Source organism: Plutella xylostella, chromosome 8 (genome assembly GCF_932276165.1).
Source record: "Plutella xylostella chromosome 8, ilPluXylo3.1, whole genome shotgun sequence".
In the NCBI taxonomy this organism is placed as follows: Eukaryota; Metazoa; Arthropoda; class Insecta; order Lepidoptera; family Plutellidae; genus Plutella; species Plutella xylostella.
In genome coordinates, this window is record NC_063988.1 from 7,906,027 (window position 1) to 7,932,121 (window position 26,095).

Below are 26,095 nucleotides of genomic sequence, written 5' to 3' on the forward strand. Positions count from 1 at the left end.
CCAAAAGTGGTACAGTAAGTGTTATACTCTACCACTCTTACAACACCTGTAGAAATACAATATTAGAAAAGGTTTATTTAATTTTCTTATTCCTAGATAGGGTTAGGTATCTACCTACTACTCGTGTATTTATGAACGCAGTCCAGTGCGGCAGGGCATATTGAGTTTTTATGTTCCCCATTACGCCTGCCAGCTATACACATGGATTAAACTGGATGAGATTTATAATGTGTAGCATATTTTACACACATTTGAACTTGTAGAGTACGATGAAAAAAATATATGATTATTCATTAGTTATTTGATAATTTATTTTAAACTGTTTATAAAAAGTTTATAAAAATTATTCTTGTGCTGAATCCACCAACAGTTCATGAATCTGCAAGTGTTCAGGCGTAAACAAAATGGAGGTCACAATTTTGGCCACGTCAGTTGACTTTAACATCACTTTGTTCGAAGGTGATACTTCCCCTTCTTTACATCCACACGCTATATTCGTCACTTTCACATTAGCCCTGAGGTACCTCAACTCTTGTCTCAAGATTTCATTGATGGATGTCATGGCACTTTTAGTCGCGATGTATGCATTATTGCTCGCACTATCTGGCAAATAGTAGGCTTGTAGATCATTCATATTGATAACGTGGCCCCTAGACTTTTGCTCAATCATAGCTCCAACTGCCAACCTTATACATGCGACTAGGGAATAAATGTTCATGTCAATCAGATTCCTGAAGTCTTCGATATCACCGGAGCTCAAGTTGCAGTCAATATTGTAGTCAGCATTATTTATTAGCACGTCGATGCTACCGTGCATTTCAATTGTTTTCTCAAAGGCAGCCTTCAGCTGTTCTTCGTCCGTCACATCACATTGGCACAAAATTATTTTCCCCGTCGCAGTGGTCCCAGCGTCGATTTTATCCGTAACGGTTTTAATAATTTCATCAGATTTTGCGAAGCCGACTGCTACCATCCCGGCTCTCGATAGTTCTTCAATAATGCAAAGTCCGAGTTCATTGTTGCAGTCAGTTATAACTGCGACTTTCCTGACCCAAGCGTCCATTTTTCTTTATACTCGTACTTTTAACAATATCGGAGCTCTTGGCGTGAAATCGTAGAGTGCAATGAGATCGCTGGCTCACTGCACTCGTTTATAAAGTTTCTAAAGTCGTAATCTGGATGACAAGTGAGTACTTAATAGACAAACATTTAAAGTATCATTACGCTTCCAGTTTACCCCACTAATGAAGAATGAATGGACAGAAAAGTCGCACTTACGCAGTAAAAAAATAATGCTAAGGCAGTATGCAGTTTTCCATAATAGTTTATTTAAATGAAGTTAAAAAATATCTTAATTCTGTAAATTAAGTAGAACTAAACTATTCTATGTATTTGTATTCTTTAGATGGTTATAATGGCTGACTTTAAATAAATTTGATATTTAGCCTTTGTTGCTATCGTACATAGGTAATAAGGTTCCTACATCACAATTACAATAAAGCCGTTCCCGCAGGGTTATTTTGTCAACTCCAGGGTTGGGTGTAAGGCATAACGGAATAGAAGATAAGAAAATTCACAATATGGAGCTTTCGTGAAAAGCTATTCATACATAATAAAGCTCTGTCCTATTGTACTTTCTCAAATACCTTTTTAAATTCTATTTTTTTAAGTAAGTGACTACATCCAAATTCTTAACCTTAGTTATTAACTTACCTTGTTAGTCATAATAAACTTATAGAACGTTTTAGCTATTGAACTGAATATCAGAGTCGATTATTAATGCTTTCTAAAGTTCAATATGTAGTCTGTAAGATATGACTCCAATCGATAACAAATTTTTTAAACTTTGTTTGGTATTGTTATTTTGGGAACACCTTGTGTACTTTATAATTAATCCTAACCTAAGGTTACATTTAGGGTTTAGGTTTAATATGAAAAAAAAAACATAGTCACTTTTAACAATTATTTTATATCTAATAATTATTATGACTAACTTAGCTAAGTTTTAATAATTATTAGGTTAACTAAAGAATTAAATTTAGCGGCATCACCTCAAAAACTATGCATTTTTGAAACGGATATTAGCGGTGTTCATAAACTCCGTTAATCCTGGTTTAAACCGATTTTAGTACCAAATATTATCACCAAAATGTGTAACACCATTAATAGATTTCATGTAGCGCATGGAACAATATCTCGTTGACCTGCACCTGGCGCGGCATCTTCAGTATCATCAGCACCACATCGGACACGTCCTTCGTCGTCAAATGGGGATTCTTATTAAAAAACTCTTCATTAAGGAATTCCACGCCAGCAGTCTTGAATATCCCCGTGCGGACGATTCCAGGCGAAATACTCGTCACTTTTATATCAGCATTGGAATTTGTAAACTCGTTTTTCAGCAGTTTATTTATAACTGTCATGGTTTTTTTCGACGCGATATACATGTTAACTCTCGGTTCAGCGAAAGGAGGCATGTAGTGGCCGCAGATGCTGTTTATATTGATGATATGGCCTTTTTTATTGCGGTTTTTCATCGACTGGACAGCATAGCGAGTGCAGACCATCAGTCCGAAGATGTTTACATCAATGACTTGTTTGAAGTCTTCAGTGTGGCCGGTACACAACATGCCGTCTTTGCCAATAGCAGCATTGTTGACAAGTAAGTCAACACCGCCATACGCATCGACCAGGCCGTCAAAAGCTCGTTTCACCTCTTCTTCTTTAGACACATCACATTTGCACGGCACCAGTTGACCGTCGCTTTTGTTCCATCTCTCAATTTTTTCCATCATCTGCCCAATGCTTTCATCAGTAGGTTCAAGACCAATAACAGTCATTCCCTCTTTGACTAAATCTTCGGCTATTTGAGCTCCAATGCCATGGGCAGCTCCAGTGACGATTGCAACTTTGTTTTTCCAGAACTCCATTATAAATACCTATTCTTCAAGCTTTTTCAAGACACAACTTATTTTCGTAAAATCTTCGGCTTTTGTGTCGTTTAGAAAGATATCTTTACTTAAATAGCTGCGTGTCATCTGCATACAAAACAGTGTTTAGGTGATTAAATTCTCATCAGTAAATAGATGTAGCAGATAAGTAAATCGGCTGATTTTATCACTCTATTTATTCTACAAATAGTATTGTTATCAGTGCAGTAGAAATGACAACAACAATTTTATTTTGTAGCTTAGTAGTAGTTGAACGAAATGGGCAATGCTGATTTATGATAAACCTAATGATGATGCATGATGCAATAGGCTCACCAGACTCTTTATGGCATTCACATCGCATCTTTCCAAAATACACAGTATTTTCTATATTTTATGAAAGAAAACGTATTCGGTCGTAATTTCCACAAACACCGATTCCATTTCGAACTAAGAACTTGAGCGATGAGTGAAACTAAAGCGGAAAGATGTTATTTTTATTTGCGCAACACTGAACTGCTTTGCCTGATACGGCGGCGTAATGGAGCAAGAATCTATTTGCCCACCCTGTAGATACAGCAGGAAACAACCCACTCTCTCACAGATTATTGGAATTGCTATTGATTCTCGTCTGTTGCCATTTCGTTTCATTGCGAATTGAGTCTCTGATGGATGACGTTACTGTTTTAGCAGCTTTTAAGAGTTCTGCGGTAAACATATTGTCTTTATTTATTGTTATTTACCTATAAAAAAGTTAGTGGATGCCGGATGCTCTGACAGAGAACAATTTGTTCTTTGACAGATAGGGACAGACCAGTTCAGTAGCTAAAGCGTCCACTAACTTTTTTATGAATAAGGGGGTGCCTTTCGGTATTTTGTTTGAATGCATTGAACGCAACGAATAAAATACAATAACGTGTAGGGGAAAAAACTACCACTATCTTCTAAAAGCACTCATCAATTTTGAAATCATTCAGACAATTTCAATTGTTCGTTTCACAATAGTGCTTTTAGCCAAAATTTATGCTGTCGTACTTTTAATACATTTTTTCTATTTATAAAATGTACTGTACAATTTGCTTTTACCTGATAATGATGAAAGATTCACCTGTATTCTTACAAAGATATAAAATTGGCCTCAATCTATTAAACAATATTTTCAACCCAAAAAATGGTGGTGAAATATTTTGCATTTTCCGAGATTGGTTATTGATTCGGTTGACGAACGCTATGAATTTATTTTGTATCCTCGAGCCTCAATAGTGGTCAGAAATAAAATATGGCTTTGAAAGTTATAACTAGGTATTGTCAATTATTATCAAAGAAGGTTAATATTATGTACTAAATCCATATCATCTGTACCATCTATCTCAAAACTAAAACTATCCTAGCCGCAAATGGAACCCGGGACTTCTACATACATTGCCATCACATTGAACAATACTTAAACTAACTTAAAAAATCATGAACACAAACCATTCTGCATTCTAGAAAACGTTCTCGAAAAAGTGTTAGCCGTTATGTGGAACATCTACATAACACCAGCTCACATTCAGTTTACAATACGGGTCATCTATCCCGCTCCTCTCGAGGTAGTTCTTCGTACCAATGCAAGTGGAATAGAGCCTCCTCAATCGATGCCTTAGACTATTAATATACGAATAAGATGGAGTGTCACGTACAAAAATAAAGCAAAAAACTGTCCGCATTTTGTTTACTGTTTACCGTTTTAAGTTTAAGCTATTAATGATGATGATTATGACTTTATTCATTGGTACAAATGCAACCATTGTGCCAATGAATAAAGTCACAAATCTTCTAAGGCCTGATTTTTCAATAGTCAGAAAACTGTTATCTGGCGAATAACATTGTTGCTGTCACTGTCTAATACAAACATTCCGACGCGATAGCTTCAGAATTATTCCCCAGATAACTTTTATCTGGCTATGGAAAAATCAGCCGTAACTGAAGTAATTCAAAATCAGAGCTCAGTGGTAGAAGTGGTAATGTAGTGAAATTATTTGTCGAGACGTTTCTTTAGCACTGACGCTCCATCTGGTTCGTATATTTTTAATCTAAGATGCGACCCCATTGGAGGGTTCCGCGATCTCTCACAGATGATTGGCCCAGATATATGGGGCGCGAGGAAATGTGAAAATATGCCTGACGGTGCAAATTCTCTAAATAGATGCGACGGTGTACTGTGAGGGAAATATGCTTTTTAAGAACTCTAGTGCCTCTCTGAGTTAATGCTTTTTAGAGTCAATGATTTTTAGAGTTTTTAGGTATATTTTTTCTAATTTTTATGTAGTTTTCGTTTCAGTTAGTATAGGTACGTTATTCAGTTGATTTTATCAGACTATAAATAATACACTTTTCGCATAATAAGGAATTTCGTGGCTCGGAAATCTAAAATCATTCGACTGAATCACCAAAGTGTTTGTTACATCTTCTGAGGATCATTACGCAATGGCTTACCTAACCACTAGAAAGGTAGGGGCATAAAAGGAAATGCCTTTAATACGAGATTGCGCAAGTAAAGTATTAATAAAACGACGCCACAATAAGTACGGTCCGTTTCGTGTGAAGGTTCGCCAGTTGTGATTGCCCAGTAAATAGTTTAATTGAACGCCTGGTTTGTTAGAACCAAGGTTTTTGTGTGCGTGTGTGAAAAAGTGTGTGAGTAGTGTGGGACGCCCTCCAGATTTATGATTGGATGCGGAAAGCTAAAGATTGCATCCAGTGGCGTGCTTTGGGAGATGCCTACGTCCAGCAGTGGACTTCTATAAATAGGCTGATGATGATGATGTGTGTAAAAGTATCCGGAGGGTTACTCTATACTGACGAAAAAGACACGAACGAGAGCGGTCGAGCAATCTTCACGTTTAATACAATAAGATAGAGTCGTGGCTTGCTCTCCGAAACTTAGTTTTTCGTCATATAGAGTGACCGCCCGACGGTTCTACCTTTTTTGGCATAAGATTTTTTTGCCTAATCTCGTGCATAGTAACGTTTGGTCAAAGTCTCGTTACGCCGAAAATCGTATGGCATAAATCTCGTTTAGTAAAAAGTTATTTCGCATAACATTGTTTAGCCTAATAATGGTATGGCCAAATCTTGAATAGCCTAATACTGCTATGGCATAGGTTTATACAAAATAATAATATTCGTTTGGCTTTAACTTTGACGGAGCGTCTCCCTACATAGCGCAAACTGGTGCCTTGTATTGTTTCCGCTGTTTGGAAAACGCTCCGCTCCGCTTCGCTGCGCTCCGCTCCGCTTCGCTGCGCTCCGCTTTGGTTTTGATGAACATGTGCACCTAACACGCTCCTCCTCGCTTTGCTCGTCGTCGCACCTATTTTTAGGTTTCGATCTCATGGGGTTTGTAATAATTATATTGGTCGTTAACTTTCGATTTTTTGGTCATACAATATCGTGATTTTCGGGATGTAGGAGAAAAATACCACAATTTGTACATTTACTACATACTTAATATATTATTTATTAAGATAACATTAGGAGAAACAAGATTATACATTGGTATAGACGAACATTAATTTGAGCAAACGAAACTTAGGTGTTTAAAGATTGTGCCTAAAGAGTTTTAGACGAAACGAGCCTTATGCCACCTAAGTCTTGGCAAAGTGATGGTTCGGCCAAAAAAGTTTAGACCATACGAGTTATGCGAAATGAGTTTTGGTCAATAAAGATTATGCCAGATGAGCGGAACCCCCGCCCGACACTCGCCCAGTATAATGTTCGTTCTAGATCCAGTGATCCTCCCATAGGCCCCCGAGGCAATTAGGTATTTAAGCATACGAGAAAATCCTAAGAACCTAAAGAATGATAATGGCCCACTTCAAATGCTGAACAATCAACGAATAGAGCAGCCACCGGGGTCTCTAGGTAAGCGTCCACCTGTCGGCACGCTTTAGATGCGAAGTGCGTCCACTTCATCGGCTTTTCCGACGCCGATTCTCCATATATACAATTATGAAACTTGTTTGGTCCGATACGTAGATACGTTACCGATAGGTGGAGGTTTACCGTGCCTCAGTCGCTGACTGCCCAGCGAGCGTGTCGGACGTATTGTAGGTACCTAATAGTTATACATTTTCGTCGCTCATATAATTTAGAATGTAGGTACCTAATGTGAATCTTTCCTAGCACATTACAGCACTATTAATACGCCTGAAAATTAACATCCGGAAGACCCAAGAGATGCGAACAGGTGTGCAGAATATGACCCCGCTGCAGATCGGTGGTGAGGCAGTGGAACGCGTTCACAAATTTACCTACCTCGGCAGCGTTGTCTCAGAAACAGGAGGTACAGAAGTGGACGTCATTTCGCGGATTGCCAAAGCCCGAGCTACTTTCGCGCAGTTGCGACCAATATGGCAATCACAAAAGTTAACCAGAAGAGTCAAACTGAAAATATTCAGGTCAAACGTTAAGTCCGTGTTGCTATATGGTTGCGAAACGTGGAAGGTAACCAAAGCCATCTCGCACCAGCTTCAAGTCTTCGTGAACCGATGCCTTCGACGCATACTCCGAATATACTGGCCCAATAAAATCTCCAACGACCAACTGAGAGAACGGTGCCACGATACCCTGATCGACCAGCAGATCAAGCGACGCAAGTGGAACTGGATTGGCCACACCCTCCGAAGAAATTCTGACCACATACCCAAACAGGCGATGGATTGGAATCCGCAAGGAAAGAGAAAGCGTGGCCGTCCCAAGCAGACCTGGCGACGCACGGTAGTGGACGAAGCGAAAAAGATCGGGAAGTCTTGGAGTGAAATCAAACGCGAAGCTCAAGACAGGTTGCGATGGAGAGCCACTGTGGACGCCCTCTGCCCCATCCAGGGGACATAGGATACTAAGTCAAGTCAAGTCACATTACAGCACATCGGAAACAACGATTGTATGAGTGATTTGATAGCCGTTTTATTATCCCAGCTACACCGACATTGTACTGAGTGAAATGGTCTGTGAATTCCGATTCAAACAGTTTTATTTATGGCTTTACTTACAAAGTGCGCCTTTATATTTGTGGTGCAAATTGTATCACGTTTAATGACTATGACTATGTGTAGGCTACTAAGTAATACCTCTTGTAACGGCATAATATGTGATGGGTGCTGTAAATAACAAAAAAAAAATTTTGTCTTTTCGCGAATTTCCAAAAGTCGAAAAACAAAAGTTGTTCAGAAATGACCTTTGTGCTTAAATATATTTTGTCACTTTCTTTCCGTATACTTCCAAAGCTACGCAGCAATAAGTATACTTATTTAAATCAACCTTACTTTTAAGTTCCTTCGTGCATCTCGGCGTAAGTCCGGTACATTAACTGCCTTTGGAAAGTTCACTGATCTGAAAGAACTCCTCCCTGTATAAACTAATACATCCTAACTAATATTATATATGCGAAAGTAACTGTGTCTGTCTATCTGTCTGTTACTCTTTCACGCCAAAACTACTGAACAAATTTGAATGAAATTTGGTATACATATGGTCTAGACCTTGAGAAAGAACATAGGCTACTTTTTATCCCGGAATTCCTACAGGAAAACTTTTTAAGGCGAAGCGAAGCTTGCGGGAACAGCTAGTACTTAATGAGAACAATTTATTTACTTATTTTCTTTAATTTCAATTGTTTTATAGAGTCAAACAAGGGTAACCGGGCGAGGTTCAGCAAACGGAAAACTTCCACAAACCGTAATTGTATTTTCAAAGTGTTCACAGGGTGGCCTGTGGTTGTGGGTTTTTTCCTCAACGGGTAATTTTAATTTAATTAGCATTGTTTTCTTATTGTTTTCAAGCATTAGTTATCTAGACGGGTTTTTTCATTCAAATAATAATTATCCTTTGTATTTGTTGTTGCACACGTACAAATTGAAGTTCTAAATTGTTAATTAATCGTATCACATTTTTCTTTTTTTTAACTAAGTTAATTTATTTATTTACTTAGTTTAATTTACTTAGTAGGTACCTATATAAAATTTTGCCCATTTAGTTTTAATCTTATTTAACAAAAAGTATATTAAATTAGTACAAGGTGTGAGTGTTTATATATATGTATTATTAAATCTGGAAAATATTCTTTAGTTTTTCTTATATAAATTTTTCAGTATCGAAAATAAATGATCAGACATTTGTATAAGTACCTACATACCGTACCTACTTCAATATTTTTCATAAAATGAAAATGCTGAAATATGAACTATGAAAATAAACGTAGCGGTTAAAATACCTGTGTTTCATTTAAAATCGGCGGCTGCGGTGTTGTCGATAAATATGCGGTTTGTTATAATTGCCCACCCATTATAGAGACTAATGAAAGTGTCAAAATACTTTTTCTGTTTTTAATGGGTTGTAAATTTAATTATTAAGATAATATAACATAATATTATATAATGGTGCAATGGATTCCAATTAAGTAGTCGCTCTGACACCTAAGGTAAGATAAAATCTTGAGATTTAGGTGTCAGTGCCCTCCAGTATGTGACAAATTTGTGGATAATAGGTAGACATAACAAGTTCAAAATAATTTACAAAATTCATTAATTCATTTTTCTTCCTGAAATTAAACATTTGAATAATTTGAGTAAAAAAAAAATTAAAAATATTTTTATGTTAAATTAAAATTAAAATTTAAAAATTTATCAGATTTAAATGATGATGGGCACCAATATATGGAAGCTGGGACCAGCAACAATAGAAATGAGTGATACGTCGTTGAAAAGGTATTTTTTAGCAGAATATGAATAACGGAAGCGCTAGTCTTGATTTTTCTGTCCAATTAGAATAATCGTACCTTGAAAGTTTTTATATTTTATTTCTGTAATTTTAATGTTTTTGTTAGTTTTTCACATTCATTTTTAATTTTTATAACAAAATTATCATATTTCATATAATATTATATTTGTTTATTATCTCAGTAAATAAAACCAGTTATTTTTCCAATTTAAATTTTTCGTGTTTACGTGTATTACGCCCTAACTGTCATCAGAAGAGAGATTGCAATGCCATAGAAAAATACTTCCTTCCGACGAATATATTTCAAAATGGACAACTTATACGGATTTGTCGTCATAATACTTTTTTGCTCACTTGAAAAGAGCTATCCAACGATGTATGTCTCGTCTTTATTGGACATAGGTCCCAAAACGCCCATTGTCATTTATACTATTTATAAGTTATACTTTACAAAACTTTTACTTTTCTTCGGGAGAGCGTCACTCCTAGGAGACGCGTCCCCAGGTGGCGGATAGGGGCACGCCCGTCTACTTCTGTAGCAGGGTAGGAATGAAATAAAATAGTTCCCGCGGACCAACAGGCCGGAGAAGGACACTCCGTATGAAACCACTCAGGCTGCCAGAAGCCTTGGGGTACCCCCTAAACAGACTGGCTCTGCAGGCACGGACGCACAGATGGCAGCCCCATCGCCGTGATCGGGGTGCTGTGGGCTAATCACCTGCACATCCTTAAAACTCAACCGATTATGAAACCGCAACCAAGAGAGGGTAAGTAATACGAGGTATAAAAACGAATGGTATAACATTCACAAGGTATACGCCCATATGATATAAAGTTATTAAGTATAACGTTCACTGTGTATAACAAATGAAAGGTATAATTACTAAATACATAATTTCGTAAAGGATAACGTTCAAAAACTATAATTTCAATTGATATATCGATTAAAATGTATAACATTCATAATATATAACGTTTATAACATATATTATTCAACGGATATAATATCTATATGTATAATGAACAAAAAATATATTATAATTGACGCTATGTTGGGAGACGCTCCGCTCCGCTTCGCTCCGCTTCGCTGCGCTCCGCTTTGGTTTCGACGAACATGTGCACCTAACACGCTCCTCCTCGCTATGCTCGTCGTCGCACCTATCTTTAGGTTTTGGTACTAGGGTTTTTCACAGCGTATTATTATTGAAGCTATGTTGGGAGACGCTCCGCTCCGCTTCGCTGCGCTCCGCTTTGGTTTCGACGAACATGTGCACCTAACACGCTCCTCCTCGCTTTGCTCGTCGTCACACCTATCTTTAGGTTTTGGTACTAGGGGTTTTCACAGCGTTATTATTATTGAAGCTATGTTGGGAGACGCTCCGCTCCGCTTCGCTGCGCTCCGCTTTGGTTTCGACGAACATGTGCACCTAACACGCTCCTCCTCGCTTTGCTCGTCGTCGCACCTATCTTTTGGTTTTGGTGCTAGGGGGTTTGACGGCGTTGGGTAATTAAACACAGATTATGTGATATGAGAAGAACTTTATACAAAATGATAGTATATATTTTAATTGATATACGTAATGTATGTTATACGAATTGATATTAGTCCTTGATATGTATATGATAAGGTTGTATGCGTGCTGCGCCACGCATGTGTGTGTGACCATGAATAAAGATCGCCAGTGCGTCTATAGCAGTGTCGTGTTTCACTTGTCTGTCCCGTACTTATCAGTGGCACCGAGGATTAAAAACTACCCGCGTCTTCAGAATAAAAATGGCGAATTTTATTCTTGGACCAATTTCTACATTCTAATATTTTTTAATATAATATGTGGGGGACATCTCACACACGGCCATCCGACCCCAAGCTAGGCAGAACCTGTGTTATGGGTGTCGGACAGCTGATATATCTACACAAATACATAGATAGATAGATACTAAATATAAATATCAACACCCAAGACCCGAGAACAAATATCTGTGTTTAAACAAATATCTGCCCCAGCCGGGGATCGAACCCGGGACCATCGGCTCAGTAGTCGGGGTCACTAACCACTACGCCATTCGGTCGTCAAACTAAATACATAATTTCGTAAAGGATAACGTTCAAAAACTATAATTTCAATTGATATATCGATTAAAATGTATAACATTCATAATATATAACGTTTATAACATATATTATTCAACGGATATAATATCTATATGTATAATGAACAAAAAATATATTATAATTGACGCTATGTTGGGAGACGCTCCGCTCCGCTTCGCTGCGCTCCGCTTTGGTTTCGACGAACATGTGCACCTAACACGCTCCTCCTCGCTATGCTCGTCGTCGCACCTATCTTTAGGTTTTGGTACTAGGGTTTTTCACAGCGTATTATTATTGAAGCTATGTTGGGAGACGCTCCGCTCCGCTTCGCTGCGCTCCGCTTTGGTTTCGACGAACATGTGCACCTAACACGCTCCTCCTCGCTTTGCTCGTCGTCACACCTATCTTTAGGTTTTGGTACTAGGGGTTTTCACAGCGTTATTATTATTGAAGCTATGTTGGGAGACGCTCCGCTCCGCTTCGCTGCGCTCCGCTTTGGTTTCGACGAACATGTGCACCTAACACGCTCCTCCTCGCTTTGCTCGTCGTCGCACCTATCTTTTGGTTTTGGTGCTAGGGGGTTTGACGGCGTTGGGTAATTAAACACAGATTATGTGATATGAGAAGAACTTTATACAAAATGATAGTATATATTTTAATTGATATACGTAATGTATGTTATACGAATTGATATTAGTCCTTGATATGTATATGATAAGGTTGTATGCGTGCTGCGCCACGCATGTGTGTGTGACCATGAATAAAGATCGCCAGTGCGTCTATAGCAGTGTCGTGTTTCACTTGTCTGTCCCGTACTTATCAGTGGCACCGAGGATTAAAAACTACCCGCGTCTTCAGAATAAAAATGGCGAATTTTATTCTTGGACCAATTTCTACATTCGACCACCACGTGCAGGATTGGGCTACTTTCAAAAGCAAGTTCGACCAGTGGCTGATTGCCAATGGTGTGGAAGAACAGACAGACAAGACGGGCGCGAAGCGTCGCGCCATACTGCTCAGCGCACTCAGCGACAGCACGTACCAGTTGGCAAACAACCTCGTGCTGCCGAAAGACCTCGTCACAGCACCGTTCGAGGATATCGTCAAGGTATTAGACGTAGGGTTCGAACGATACTTTCGATACCGAGTAAGTATCGATACTTTCGTTCGCGATACTCGATACTGAGTACTCGATACCACAACCCGGTACTTACACGCGAGTACTCATGCAAATAGCTGGTATCGAGTACTTTTTTCTTCACGATACTTCACTGCATTAGAACTTCATTGCATTGCATTGCATTAGAAATTCATATAGCAACACTGACACTCAGAATGACCACTGTTCTTTTTCCCAAAAGGTTTCGAAAAAAACCGTTAAAACCTCAGAATAAGGAGTCGCGTGTAGTAAAAACCGTAAAAACTTGTAAAAACCCTTCCCTAAACAAAGCATTCACTCATTACTCTATGATTCATTCATTGTCATTGGTCATCTGTTCATTTCATTCATTCATCAAAACAAATTACGGAAACGGCGGGAAACTGAATAATTCGAATAGTGGATAGTGGACATAACATAATTAACTAAGAAGAGTGTGAGGAAATAATAAGAATGAATAGTGCAACTTGGAAATATTTTGAAAAAAAGACGAAGGATACGGCGCAATGCAAGTTGTGTTTAAAAACACTGAAGTCATCGGGAAATACTTCTAATATGTTTAAACATTTACGAAGTTGTCATCAAAATACTGTTTTGATTCATCGTGATGACAATAGGTAAGTTTATTTATCAAATGCAATTTCTTAATAATCAGACAGATCGTTAAATGAAATGAGGATCAGTCACATAAAAGTAAATATCCAACTTTGACTATTACATTGCATTGCATGTGTTATAATATTCTGAGCACACTACTTCTTGAATTTTTGAAATCTGTACATAAATGGCAAAGTTGTTTAATGTTTTATCGATCGGGCTTGTTTTTAAAATACGCGCCTCCTGCCCGTGGATTGCGATGACGTCACGCGACACGCGACTAAATCCGCGCGCGATTCGTAAGGTCCAAAATCGCGCGGGGATTCAGTTGCCGCGTTTTTTGAACTGCTACAATTAAATCACTGTATCTTCGTCATTTCTTGTCCGATTTGGATATTTCTTTCACCATAAGTCATGGTTTGTTTACTGCCATCGATCTACATAGGTACTTAACAAAAATCGTGACTTATCCTCATTGAACTCATAAGTTTCAATTTCTGCCAGTGTCGTGTTATGGAATAGTATGCTATAGTAATTTAATGAGGTTGAGGTACAGTAAGTAGGTAGGATACAGGTGGGAATAATTTTAGGTTACAGTTTTTTTTCTTTCGATTTAATTAATCACTTACGGTTACCTATGAGCTTACGGGGAAAAGCAGAGCAAAGCTTTTAGTAATAATAGATTATTAGTACTATTTTGTTTATTATACTGCAAATTCTTTTTGGTTTACAGCGGACCACCGCCCAAGAAAAAACTTACAGATAGCGAAAAAGTTGGACCAAGCTCTGCAAGGGATGGCGAAACAAATTTACAAGAAGAAGCTGGACCAAGCTCCGTAAAAGATGATAAAAATAATCAGCAGCCAATGACAAATAAAAATGTGTCTAATCCTATTTCGCGCATGTTTGAAGCACGGGCTTCATACAAAGAAGGTGGACCTCGGCATGCTGCAATAACCAATGCCATCTTATATTACATATGTGCTGATCTAAAACCCTTCCACACTGTTAAAAACAGGGGTTTTTTAAAATTGATTAAGACTTTAGCACCGAATTATAAAGTACCATCAGACACTCACGTTAAACATCTCATTACTGAAAAATATAATGGTATGAAAAATATTTTAAAGGAAAGACTACGATCTCAAAATAATTTCTGTGTAACTTGTGACATATGGACAGACACCATGAATATGACAAGTTTTCTTGGAATAACTTTGCACTTCTTGGATGGATTGATTTTAAAATCCTCATACATTGCAACCATCGAGTTGCAAGAACGACACACAGCCGAATACATTGCTAATGTGCTGTCTCAAGTTTTCGGCGAGTGGGACATTGACAAGAATAACATCGTAGCAATTCTTACGGACAATGGTGCTAATATGGTGGCCGCTGTAAAAAAAATATTTGATGATAGCACCAGGAAACATCTACCTTGCTTTGCACATACCGTCAATCTTATAGCAGAGAACGTACTGTCAGAAGCTGAAACAGCTTTATTTGTGGAAAAGGTAAGAAATATTGTTAAATATTTCAAACGGAGTGTTCTAGCAACGGACAATTTGAAAAAATCCCAATCGCTACAAAACAAAGAGCCTAAGAAGTTAATCCTGGATGTCAGTACGCGCTGGAATTCATGTTTTTACATGTGCGAACGATTTCTGGAGTTAGCTCCAATAATATCTCCAATCCTATTGAGGGATTCCCGCGCTCCAGTAATGCTCACTGCAATAGATATCACGAGCTTAAAGGAGCTGGTTTCGTTGTTGCAGCCTCTTGAATACATAACGCGCGAGCTTTCTGGAGAGCAATACATAACCTTGTCAAAGGTTATTCCTCTGGTAAACTGCTTAATAAGTCAGGTGAATGATATGGTGGAATATACAAGCCCAGTTTTTACTAGAGCACGAGAATTGCTTAAGACGCAGTTGCAAAAGAGATTTGGTAGAATAGAACACATGCCAATCGTAGCAGTCAGCATGTTACTCGACCCACGATTTAAAAATTTACACTTCCAAAACGCTGAAGCATGTGCTAGTGCCATGAGCATCCTACGCAGGAGCGTCGCAGATTACTCGCAGAATGCCTCTTCAGAATCGGACACTGAGAGTATTCCCGAAGATGACGCATTAAATTTTTGGCGCACACATAAAGAACTAGCGAATAAAAGTCGCAAGAAACCGGGGAGCAGTGGTGGTGACGAGCTGTCACATTATATTAAAAGTCCTGTAACACCATTAAAGTCTAACCCCATAGAGACATGGGAGGACATGAAAGAAGTGTTCCCGTGTCTCTACAGAGAATTCAGGCGTTATGCCGTTGTGGTTGCAACCTCCGTGCCAGCCGAAAGGCTATTTTCAAAAGCAGGTGCTATAATGACGACGACTCGAAACCGCATGAAGCCCAAGCGGTTAAATGAATTATTATTTTTATACGGACGCCCGGAGGAAGAGTGGTTCTCTTAGTTTGTATTCCTTTATTATGTACAATAAAAAAAATTGAAACTATAATTGTTGTATTTGTATTCATTTGTTATTACCCTAAAAACTATTTTATTTTTAATTATGGAAAAGCTGATTGCTGCTAAAGGTCCAAAATTTAACTGCCCCAAAGTACTCGATACTGAGTAGTATCGATACTTTTGGGGCGATACTTTCTCAGTATCGATACCCTCGTCTCGATACCAAATGAGTACTCGGTATCGATACCCGAGGCCGATACTTCGAACCCTAATTAGACGTGCATTTCACGCCGAAGCGGTGCGGGTTTGCAGAACGCCACTACTTCTATTCGGCAGCGCAGCAGGCGGGCGAGTCGCACGCGCAGTGGGCCGCGCGGCTCAGGGGACTCGCAGCACACTGCAACTTCAAGGAGTTGGAAGAGGCGTTGCGAGACAAGTTCGTCATGGGGCTGCAGTCAGGACCGGAGAGGGAGAAGCTGTTCGCCATGGAGATCAGCGAGCTGACGCTGGCGAAGGCCGTGGACGTGGCGGAGAGCGTGCGGTGCGCGCGCGCGGCCGCCGCCAGCACGGCGCCCGGCGCCCGCGGCTCCTCCGGGGACTCCGTGTTCAAGATGCAGCAGCGGGAGCCGCGCGGCGCCGCCGGCCCCGGCAAGGAGCAGTGCACCGTGTGTGGGCGACGTAGCCATAAGGCAAGCGAGTGCCGGTTCGCTTCATTTAAGTGTACAAAGTGCAAGGCCAAAGGTCATTTACGCCGGATGTGCAAATACGTAAACTTTGTAGGAACGGAGGAAACGTGCGAGGGCGATGATGATGATGATGGTAAGTTGCTCAGTATTCGTTGTAGTAACGGGGCGCCGATGGTCGAAACAGTTCGGTTTAATAATGTCGAATTAAAATGTGAGATAGACAGCGGTTCCTCAGTCACAGCAATTTCAGAAAAAACCTATCATTCACATTTCGCCGACGTACCGCTCCGAGTAACAACAAAGAATCTTTTAAGTTATAACGGAACAAAGATAAAAAGTTTAGGTTTTATTCAGTTATCAGTTGAGTACTTGGGGAAAAATGAATATCTCGATGTTTACGTCATAGTGCAGGGCGGCTCGCCGCTACTCGGGCGAGACTTCATTTGTAAATTCCAATTGGAGCTTACTCCGACTATTAACTTTTGCCACTCCGACACTAATGAAGATTTAGAGTTAAACCAGTTAATTGCTCGGTTTCCGGACGTGTTTTGTGATAAACTCGGCTGTTTTAATAAATATAAAGTTAAACTTAGATTAAAAGACAATGCAAAACCAATATTCATGAAAGCGAGGCCCGTAGCGTTTGCTCTGAAACAAAAAATTGATAAGGAGATAAATAGATTGTTATCATTAGACGTGATAGCGCCGGTGGAGCAGTCGGAGTACGCGTCCCCCGTGGTGCCCGTGCTGAAGCGCGACGGCGAGGTGCGGCTGTGCGCCGACTACTCGCGCACCCTCAACCAGCAGCTGTTCATCGACAAGTACCCGCTGCCCACGGTGCAGGAGCTGTTCATGAACCTGCACGGCGGGGAACAGTTCTCCAAGCTGGATATGTCTTCCGCTTATGCGCAATTTCAAATTACAGACGATAATAATATCACGTCTATCAACACTCATAGAGGTCTATTTAAATACAAACGTCTTATTTTTGGACTCGCATCTGCTCCGGCTATTTTCCAAAGAGCATTAGAAAGTATTTTAGGTATTGATGGGGTCCTATGCTTCTTAGATGACATTCTTATCACCGGCAAGGACAGAGCCGAGCACATGAAACGGTTAGAAACAGTGTTACTCAGGTTCCAAGATGCTGGGTTAACTCTTCGACCGGACAAGTGTGAGTTTTTCCGGGACGAAATAACTTATCTAGGTCACGTAATAAGTAAGAACGGCATAAAAAAATCTAAAGATAAGGTTGAAGCTATTGCGAATGCACCGAAACCAACCAATGTAAATGAGTTACAGTCTTTTATTGGTTTGGTAAACTATTACCGTTGTTTCGTGCCCAATACTTCCGCTATATTAGCGCCATTATATGACCTACTTAAAAAAGAAGTAAAATGGTCGTGGTCATCGGAACAGGACAAGGCGTTTAACGAAATCAAAGCTAAACTTGCTTCAGAAAACGTGTTGGCTCATTTTGACCCAAACGCGAAAATAATATTAACGGTGGACGCGTCACCGAAAGGGTTAGGTGCTATTTTGTCACAAATTAGTACAGATGGGTATGAAAGGCCGATTTCTTATGCTTCGCGGACATTGAATTCAGCGGAGAAAAATTACTCCCAGATTCAGAAAGAGGCTACGGCCATCATATTTGGCGTACGCAAGTTCCATCAGTATTTATACGCCAGAGCCGAACCATTTATTCTCCGTACCGATCACAAGCCGTTGGTATCGATATTCGGTTCGCGACACGGAGTGCCGGAAGTGTCCGCCAACAGGCTGCAACGATACGCATTGTTTTTGTCGTCCTACAATTACACTATTGAATACGTTCGAAGTGCAGACAACTGCGCGGACTTCTTATCTCGGGCGGTCAGTGACGTCACCGACAGTAAGGCTCCCAGTCGCGCGGACACCGCCGCGTATGTGAACTTCGTGGTAGATGGCTCGTTACCGATTACCCGCGATCAGCTGGCCGTAGAAACGCAAAACGACAGCTTATTAAAAAAGGTTATGCAATTTGTGCTTAACGGGTGGCCGCCGAAAGTAAATAACAGCGATATGAAACCATATTTTTTATGTAGATTACAATTGTCTATTGAAAATGGTTGCTTACTCCGAGGTCATAAAGTTGTTATTCCTTCGTCGTTGCAGCAAAGAGTACTTAATGAGTTGCATGGCTCGCACTTAGGTATAGTTAAGTCGAAAGCCGAGGCAAGGTCAAAGTTTTGGTTCCCGGGAATAGATGCGGCCATTGAAAGGATGAGTAATAGTTGCAGGGTTTGTCTGAGTCTGCGCGCGACCCCACCTCGGTCACCGCTGGTGTCGTGGCCATACCCAGACGGACCACTCAGTAGAATTCATCTTGATTTCTTGGGGCCAATATACGGTGATATGTACCTAGTTATTGTTGACGCATTTTCAAAGTGGGTGGAGTGCATTAATATGAAAAATAACATTACATCGGCAATGTTGATAAGCAAAATGAATGAGTACATGTCTAGGTTCGGGGTGCCAACCACCATCGTTACGGATAATGCAACTTCGTTTACTTCAGAACAGTTTGCTACGTTCTGTAGGCTTAATGGTATTCGTCATATCACGTCGCCGGCTTATCACCCCGCAAGTAATGGTCAGGCGGAAAGCAGTGTTAAAATTGTCAAGAAAGGGATAAAGTGTGCACTGCAGTTAGGTAGTAGTACAGGTAATGTGAATGATAGGCTACTTAAGTACTTATTCGACTACCGTAACTCCGTTCATTCGACCACGGGCCAGAGCCCCGCGAGCCTCATGATGGGCCGGCCGCTCCGGTCGCGCCTCGACCTGCTGGCGCCGCCGCCGCAGCCATCGCCATCGTCACCGCCCTCCGCGCTCACTCACAAGGTGCTCGACACCCAGTGCTTACAGGCTAGACATTATGGAGGTATTGTAAGAAAAGACTTAGTAGTAAATGATAAAGTTTTATATAAGGTGTATTCAACCAATCAAAAATTTTGTTGGAAAAAAGGAACTATAGTTAGAAAAATTGGAAATATTTTGTTTATAATTAAAGACTCTGAGACCGGAAGTGAGGTGAAAAGACATAAAAATCAGATCATTATATTCAAAGGAAATCCAGAGGGTCATAACCATGAGATACTTGAATTATAGAATGTCGGAAACAGGAGGGGAGAGGAAGGAAGCGGAGAGCAGCCTGATGAGACAGTGGCCGCCACCCCCGAGTCACCGGCCAGCCCGGCCCGCGGCGACGAGACACCGGCCAGCCCGGCCCGCAGCGCCGAGACACCGCCGGCCAGCCCGGCCCGCAGCGCCGAGACTCCGCCGGCCAGCCCGGCCCGCAGCGCGCCCGCGCCCGGCCCGGCCACGAGCGCGCCGCCCGGCGACGCCGCGCAGCCCGACACTACTCCCACTGACGACCAGCAGAGTTACACCCGGTCACACAACTCTCCGCAGTCTCACCAAACAAGAATGAACCTTAGGGACATTCCTAAAGTAAATTATAGGAGGTTTTTCTAGTTAGTTAGTTGTTCTCGTATGTAAGTTAACTTGAAAGTATTTACTATACTTCCTGTAATATTGGTGGAGGGATGATATGTATATGATAAGGTTGTATGCGTGCTGCGCCACGCATGTGTGTGTGACCATGAATAAAGATCGCCAGTGCGTCTATAGCAGTGTCGTGTTTCACTTGTCTGTCCCGTACTTATCAGTCCTCATGAGTGTTAGTTATTTTGATATTATATGAAATGTACGTTATACCAATTGAATCTTATACCTTATGAAAATATAGATGTTGTTGTTATACGTAATGTTCATTATATGTTGTGAACGTTATTAATGTGAAATTATACATTTCGTTTTTATACGTCGCAATACGCACCCACCAAGAGAATACCGATCCGATCCCAAACACGACGACCAACGGCAACGATTAATGGACATCCGATTAGCCTCATGGAATGTTAGAACCTTGAACAGGGCTGGTGCATTGCAACAGGTGAATAAAGAGTTGCAACGTTATAAAATTGACATCTCAGCTCTGCAAGAAGTAAGATGGCCAGGAAAAGGCGAGTGTAGTCTTGATAATGGTGCAACTCTATTTTACAGTGGGACTGATAACGATAAACATATCAACGGGGTGGGATTCATAGTAAGCAAACTCGCAATCAACAATATTTTAAGATTCGACGCAATCTCTGACAGACTTTGTTCACTACGTCTAAAAAGTCAATTCTCCAACATAACTATAGTAAACGCTTATGCACCCACTGAGTCAGCACAGGAAGCCACGAAAGACACCTTTTACGAAGATCTAGAAACCCTCTTTGACCAGATCCCATCATATGACGTGAAACTGGTCATTGGGGACTTTAATGCTAAAGTTGGAAGAGAACAACACCTGATGCCAACGATTGGGAGACATAGTAAACACTCACAGACAAATGAAAACGGCTTGAGACTCGTAAGCTTTGCAGCAGCCAAAACAATGGTAGTGAGTAGCACCATGTTTCCCCATAAAGACATTCACAAAGGCACCTGGAAATCCCCCGATGGTCATACTGTCAATCAAATTGACCACGTTCTCATTGATGACAGGCATAAAAACAGTATAGAGGACGTAAGATCTTTCAGAGGCCCCGACTGCGATAGCGATCATTACCTTGTTGGGGTAAAAATGAGAGCCAAAATAAATATCGCCAAAAGCAAACTCAGTGGAGAAACTTTGAAGATAAATACAGATGCTTTAAAAAATGAAAATACCAGGCACAAATTTCAGATGGAACTGTCTAACAGATTCGCTCATTTAGAAATACAGCATTGTAACGTAAACGAGCAGTGGGAGAAAGTTAAAAGCACTGTCAAAGACACCGCATTTCAAATTTTGGGCCGAAGAAAGCGAAAGAAAGGTAGAAAGTGGTGGACCGAAGAGTGCGACAGGGTGGTAGAAATAAGGCGTAAGTGTAAAATCTTAGCAGAACAAGATGAAAAATGGAAAGATCAGTATGAGGAAGCCAGAACTGCTTGTAGAAATACTATCAGGAGGACCAAAAGGAAACATCTAGATATGATCTTACGCAATATGGAGCTACTCATTCGATCCAACGAAACTAGAAAATTCTACCAAGAAGTAACGACTACTAAGAAGGGTTACCAACCGACCACCCAGTTCTTGGAAGACGAAAGTGGAAACTTGGTGATGGACTCAGGGACAATAAAAGAGACTTGGAGAAAATACTTCGAAAACCTACTCAACTGTCCAGAACCGAATGTCGCAATCCGGAACCATGAAGTCGTCAATAGCGAAGACATACCTACACCGAGCTTTGAAGAAGTAAGACAGGCAATAATGAGGCTTAAAAACAACAAAGCCCCAGGTGTTGATGATGTCCCCGGGGAACTCTGGAAGTACGGAGGAGGTGCTGTACAATCCCGCATCTATGAGCTCGTCATCAACATCTGGAATAAAGAGCAACAACCGGAGGAGTTCAATGTCGGCGTTTTATGCCCAATACATAAGAAAGGAAGCAGGAAGAAATGCAACAACTATCGCGGCATCGCCCTGCTCCCAACTGCCTACAAAATACTGTCGTATGTATTGTTAAAAAGGTTGGAACTGTACGCTGAAGGAATATTAGGAGACTACCAGTGTGGGTTCCGGCAAAATCGCAGCACAACTGACCAACTTTTTCTCTTAAAACAACTCATGGAGAAAAGGTGGGAGTACGCAAAAGATATTCACTCGCTTTTCGTAGATTTCACCAAGGCATACGACAGTATTGATAAAAAGGCATTGTACACCATCCTTAGGAATTATGGAATTCCTGAGAAACTAGTCCAAATGATCGAAGTGGCTACGAGAAAGAGCAAGATGCGGGTGAAAGTGGGCAACGAACTGACGGACGAGTTCGAGGTAATTACTGGGCTGAAACAAGGAGATGCGCTGTCACCCGTGCTGTTCAACCTAGTACTCGAACATACCATCCAAAGAGTACTGGCGCTAGATGTGGGCATCCCACTAGGAGGACAGCACAAGGTAATTGGCTACGCTGATGACCTTGCCCTAATCGGTCAGACTGAGGAAGAGGTGGTAAAGATGGCACAAGTCCTTGAAGAGGAGGCGACCAAAGTGGGGCTTAGAATAAGCCAGGAGAAGACAGAGTATCTCCACATGACAAGACGCAACGACCCAAACAACCCAAGAAAAGACCTCCAAGTAGGAAACACGACCTACAAGGGTATCGCAAGGTTTAAGTACCTAGGGTGTACAATAACGGATGCAATAATGTTTACCTTAGCCGATGCGAATAGACTGCTGTAGGTCGTAGTCTCAACTCCTACAGTCGTGATATATTCTGGTAAATGATATGCAATCAGGTATCACGGACAATCCTGTCTTTATACGGGCTTTCGGTGACTTTCCACATGAAACAGCTTTTCTAGCCGATTTACTTTAACTTAGGAATGACACGCAATAATGTAGGTAACCTACCTTTTGACCTTCGACATAATTGTAATCGACTGACATGCATGGATCGAACGAATGACCTTCTCATAGAAATCTCATATCCATTATATTATTGGTTTTTTGACATTCGAAATCCCATACATATTTTATGACTGCAAAGGGAAACCAACTTTACCTACCAGACATAAGGAAACGTCTAAAATACAATAACATAGTGGAAGCTCGAAATACATCTAAAGAACTTCTAAATTTAAAAAAAAACAAGTTATTTTTCCTTTTTCCGCTCTGAATCGTAACTAGACGCGGTGCAATGACCTTGCTAATAAGCAACTTTGGATGAGTAATACAAACTTCATTTTAAGGATGAGGGCGCAAGACACTCAAGCAAAATAATGACGGCAAAAGGATCTTCGGGATTAATTTCAAAAGTTATAAAAGAACTTGGCGAAGAAGTCAATCTAACTTACAAAGTTCCACTGAGGTGATAACTTTGTAGCGGCTACGTAGCGAGATTTTAGTTGAAAAACCACTCATAATAATAATATCACTGGGAGTTTTGATATAAATAAAAACTATAGATACCTCATATGCATAAGGCGGACCCTAGACCTACAGTAATATTGTGCAATATATGTATTGTGCAATAACATTGAATTGAGTTTTGAATTGAAATGACGTTTGCGCAATCTTCAATATTAACCCTAGACGATGAATTGATCGTCTAGGGCCTAGGGGCAGCCCAAGCCAGATTTGTCAAAAAATACAGGGTGTCCTGTTATAAGTAGCGCGACAAACTGCGTGGGGTAATAGCCTACCTAAAAACATAAAGTAGGTAGGTATGTACGCATATGATGGTCATTGGTAAATTTAAAGAAATACATCGGCTTACTAATCAGCCTTTTACATACCACTGATAGTTTACTACTAAAAAGTGATTAGCAGAATCAGCCTATTAAGCACTTTAGTTTAATAAAGCGCATCAGACGGTCGGTAGGTGAATAAGTAACCGGGTTCCGTCGACGGCAATTACCAACATTGCATTTGACATCTCTAGGGACGCAACTATGCAGTTTAAATCTAGATTATTCTCTCTGGGCGACTAATTAAGAGCCTGTAGTGCCAGCCCGCTTCAGTTTGACATGAAACCCTTAGATTAACAATATATGAAGAAGATGGAGTGTCCGACTCTCCGTGCAGCAGAAACGTCTCGACAAATAACACCCCACTTCTACCACAGCTCTGAGCTCTTATTTTTTATTAGTTCGGTTTGAAAATTTGTTACCTTATTCATTTGGCTGAACTTAAAAAGGTTTGACGGTAAACACTATGCGAACAGATGTTTGATTTGTTTCTGTATGTGACACACCATCTAGTTCGTATATTTTCAATCTAAGTGAAACCGTTCAACTATAGACTAGTTTGTAAAACTCGTTGAAAATATTGCGTTAACAAAGCGGTACGTGAAGAGTATTTCGCTAGGTTTTCGGTGGTTGGCTGTTATTGGATGAAGTATAGGTTGTTCGTGAACTAAACAAGGCCTCTAGTACGAGTTTTGCAATTTATGTAAACGAAAAAAGTTTTGGTTTTCTTCTGTCACCTGCATACATTATCTATCAAAAGTTTAATGATAGTTTCCGCTAGATACGCCAATCAAGCGAACTATGAAACCTGTACAAGACGGGCAGACGTGTTGGACTGCGGCGCGAAATATTAGAATAGAAAAAATATATTTGAAAGCTAATATAAACATTATAATAAAAACCGAATTAGACGACCGAATGGCGTAGTGGTTAATGAACCTGACTACTGAGCCGATGGTCCCGGGTTCGATTCCCGGCTGGGGCAGATATTTGTTTAAACACAGATATTTGTTCTCGGGTCTTGGATGTGCCCGTAAAATGGCAATAGGCCCGCCCCCTATTACATTGGGACTAACATAACACTCTGGCGAAAAGTGGGTGCAGCAATGCACCTCTGCCTACTTCGTAAGGGAGTACATTAGTACAAGGCGTGAGTGCGTGTGTGTGTGTGAGTTAATAAAAACCCAGAATTATAAGTACTTCAGTAAAACTGAGAAGAAGATTGACATTCCATATTTAAATCGCTAGAATTTTTTTCTTTTAATTAGGTAACTGTCAGTAATCTCAGAGTCATAACGGTGCCCGCTTATTTATTGCAGCTCCTTTGTATGCTCAAAGGGCACTATGCTGATATTTCAGTAAAAACCTTTTTGATGACGCATGAAGTGTTGGTAGGTAAAAAAAAGAAAGAAAACAAAATAATTCACACATGAAAAACAAAGCCAAATATTGGGTAGGTATAAAATAAAATAACAATATAGGACATTCCATAAGTAACTATTGAACCTATTTAGATATCATGTACTCTAAAAGATTCCGTAGTAAAAATAGTAACTAGGCTCACCTTTCAAGACTTTCTTTTAGAGGGCGAAAATCATATTTTTTAAGTTAAAATTATACAATATTAGCATACAAATTGCATATTAACTCTGGCTAAATGGTTTCTACAAGAAAGGGATCAAAGGATTATAATGCGGCAAGTTACTTGGCGACCCTCCTTGCGGGGTGAAAGAAGTGGCGGGGGCGAGGTAGCACGACATGCTACACACGTAGAAAAGTGTGCCCGGATTAATCTCGCGATAGCTTGTAACTATTTCTGACGAAAGTAAAATTTTATTCTATGAGTGTTCCCGTAAATGTCATACGAGTATTTAGCTTAAAATTTATAGTTTGACAGCATTAAAATTTGGATGTTTACCTTCAGAATATCTACCAATTTGAATTTATTTATGTAAAAGTGTTTTATTTTATAAATCAATTTCCATGTCACTTTCATGTTCACTCTCTGTTTGAACTTGTTCATCGTCGTCGTCATCCTCATCTTCATCATCGTTTTCATTAACTTCAATGATAAAT

The 26,095-nt window shown here is 40.2% G+C and overlaps 4 protein-coding genes across 4 annotated transcripts; 2 read left to right on the forward strand and 2 right to left on the reverse strand.

Moving 5' to 3' along the window:
* Positions 1-343: 343 nt before the first annotated feature.
* On the reverse strand, positions 344-1,293 carry LOC119693070 (farnesol dehydrogenase). Its single transcript, XM_038115369.2, has one exon. It carries the CDS (start codon positions 1,061-1,063, stop codon positions 344-346), a length of 720 nt encoding a protein of 239 aa, XP_037971297.2. The 5' UTR covers positions 1,064-1,293.
* Positions 1,294-1,994: 701 nt separating this feature from the next.
* On the reverse strand, positions 1,995-3,042 carry LOC119692981 (farnesol dehydrogenase). Its single transcript, XM_038114760.2, has one exon. It carries the CDS (start codon positions 2,928-2,930, stop codon positions 2,163-2,165), a length of 768 nt encoding a protein of 255 aa, XP_037970688.2. The 5' UTR covers positions 2,931-3,042; the 3' UTR covers positions 1,995-2,162.
* Positions 3,043-7,151: 4,109 nt separating this feature from the next.
* LOC125488872 lies at positions 7,152-7,808 on the forward strand. Its single transcript, XM_048622571.1, has one exon. It carries the CDS (start codon positions 7,152-7,154, stop codon positions 7,806-7,808), a length of 657 nt encoding a protein of 218 aa, XP_048478528.1.
* An 8,666-nt stretch (positions 7,809-16,474) lies between these two features.
* LOC125488882 lies at positions 16,475-19,724 on the forward strand. The gene is made up of 2 exons (XM_048622596.1): positions 16,475-16,823; positions 19,592-19,724. The coding sequence occupies exons 1-2, from the start codon at positions 16,490-16,492 to the stop codon at positions 19,603-19,605; spliced, it is 348 nt and encodes a 115-aa protein (XP_048478553.1). The 5' UTR covers positions 16,475-16,489; the 3' UTR covers positions 19,606-19,724.
* The last annotated feature ends 6,371 nt before the right edge of the window (positions 19,725-26,095 follow it).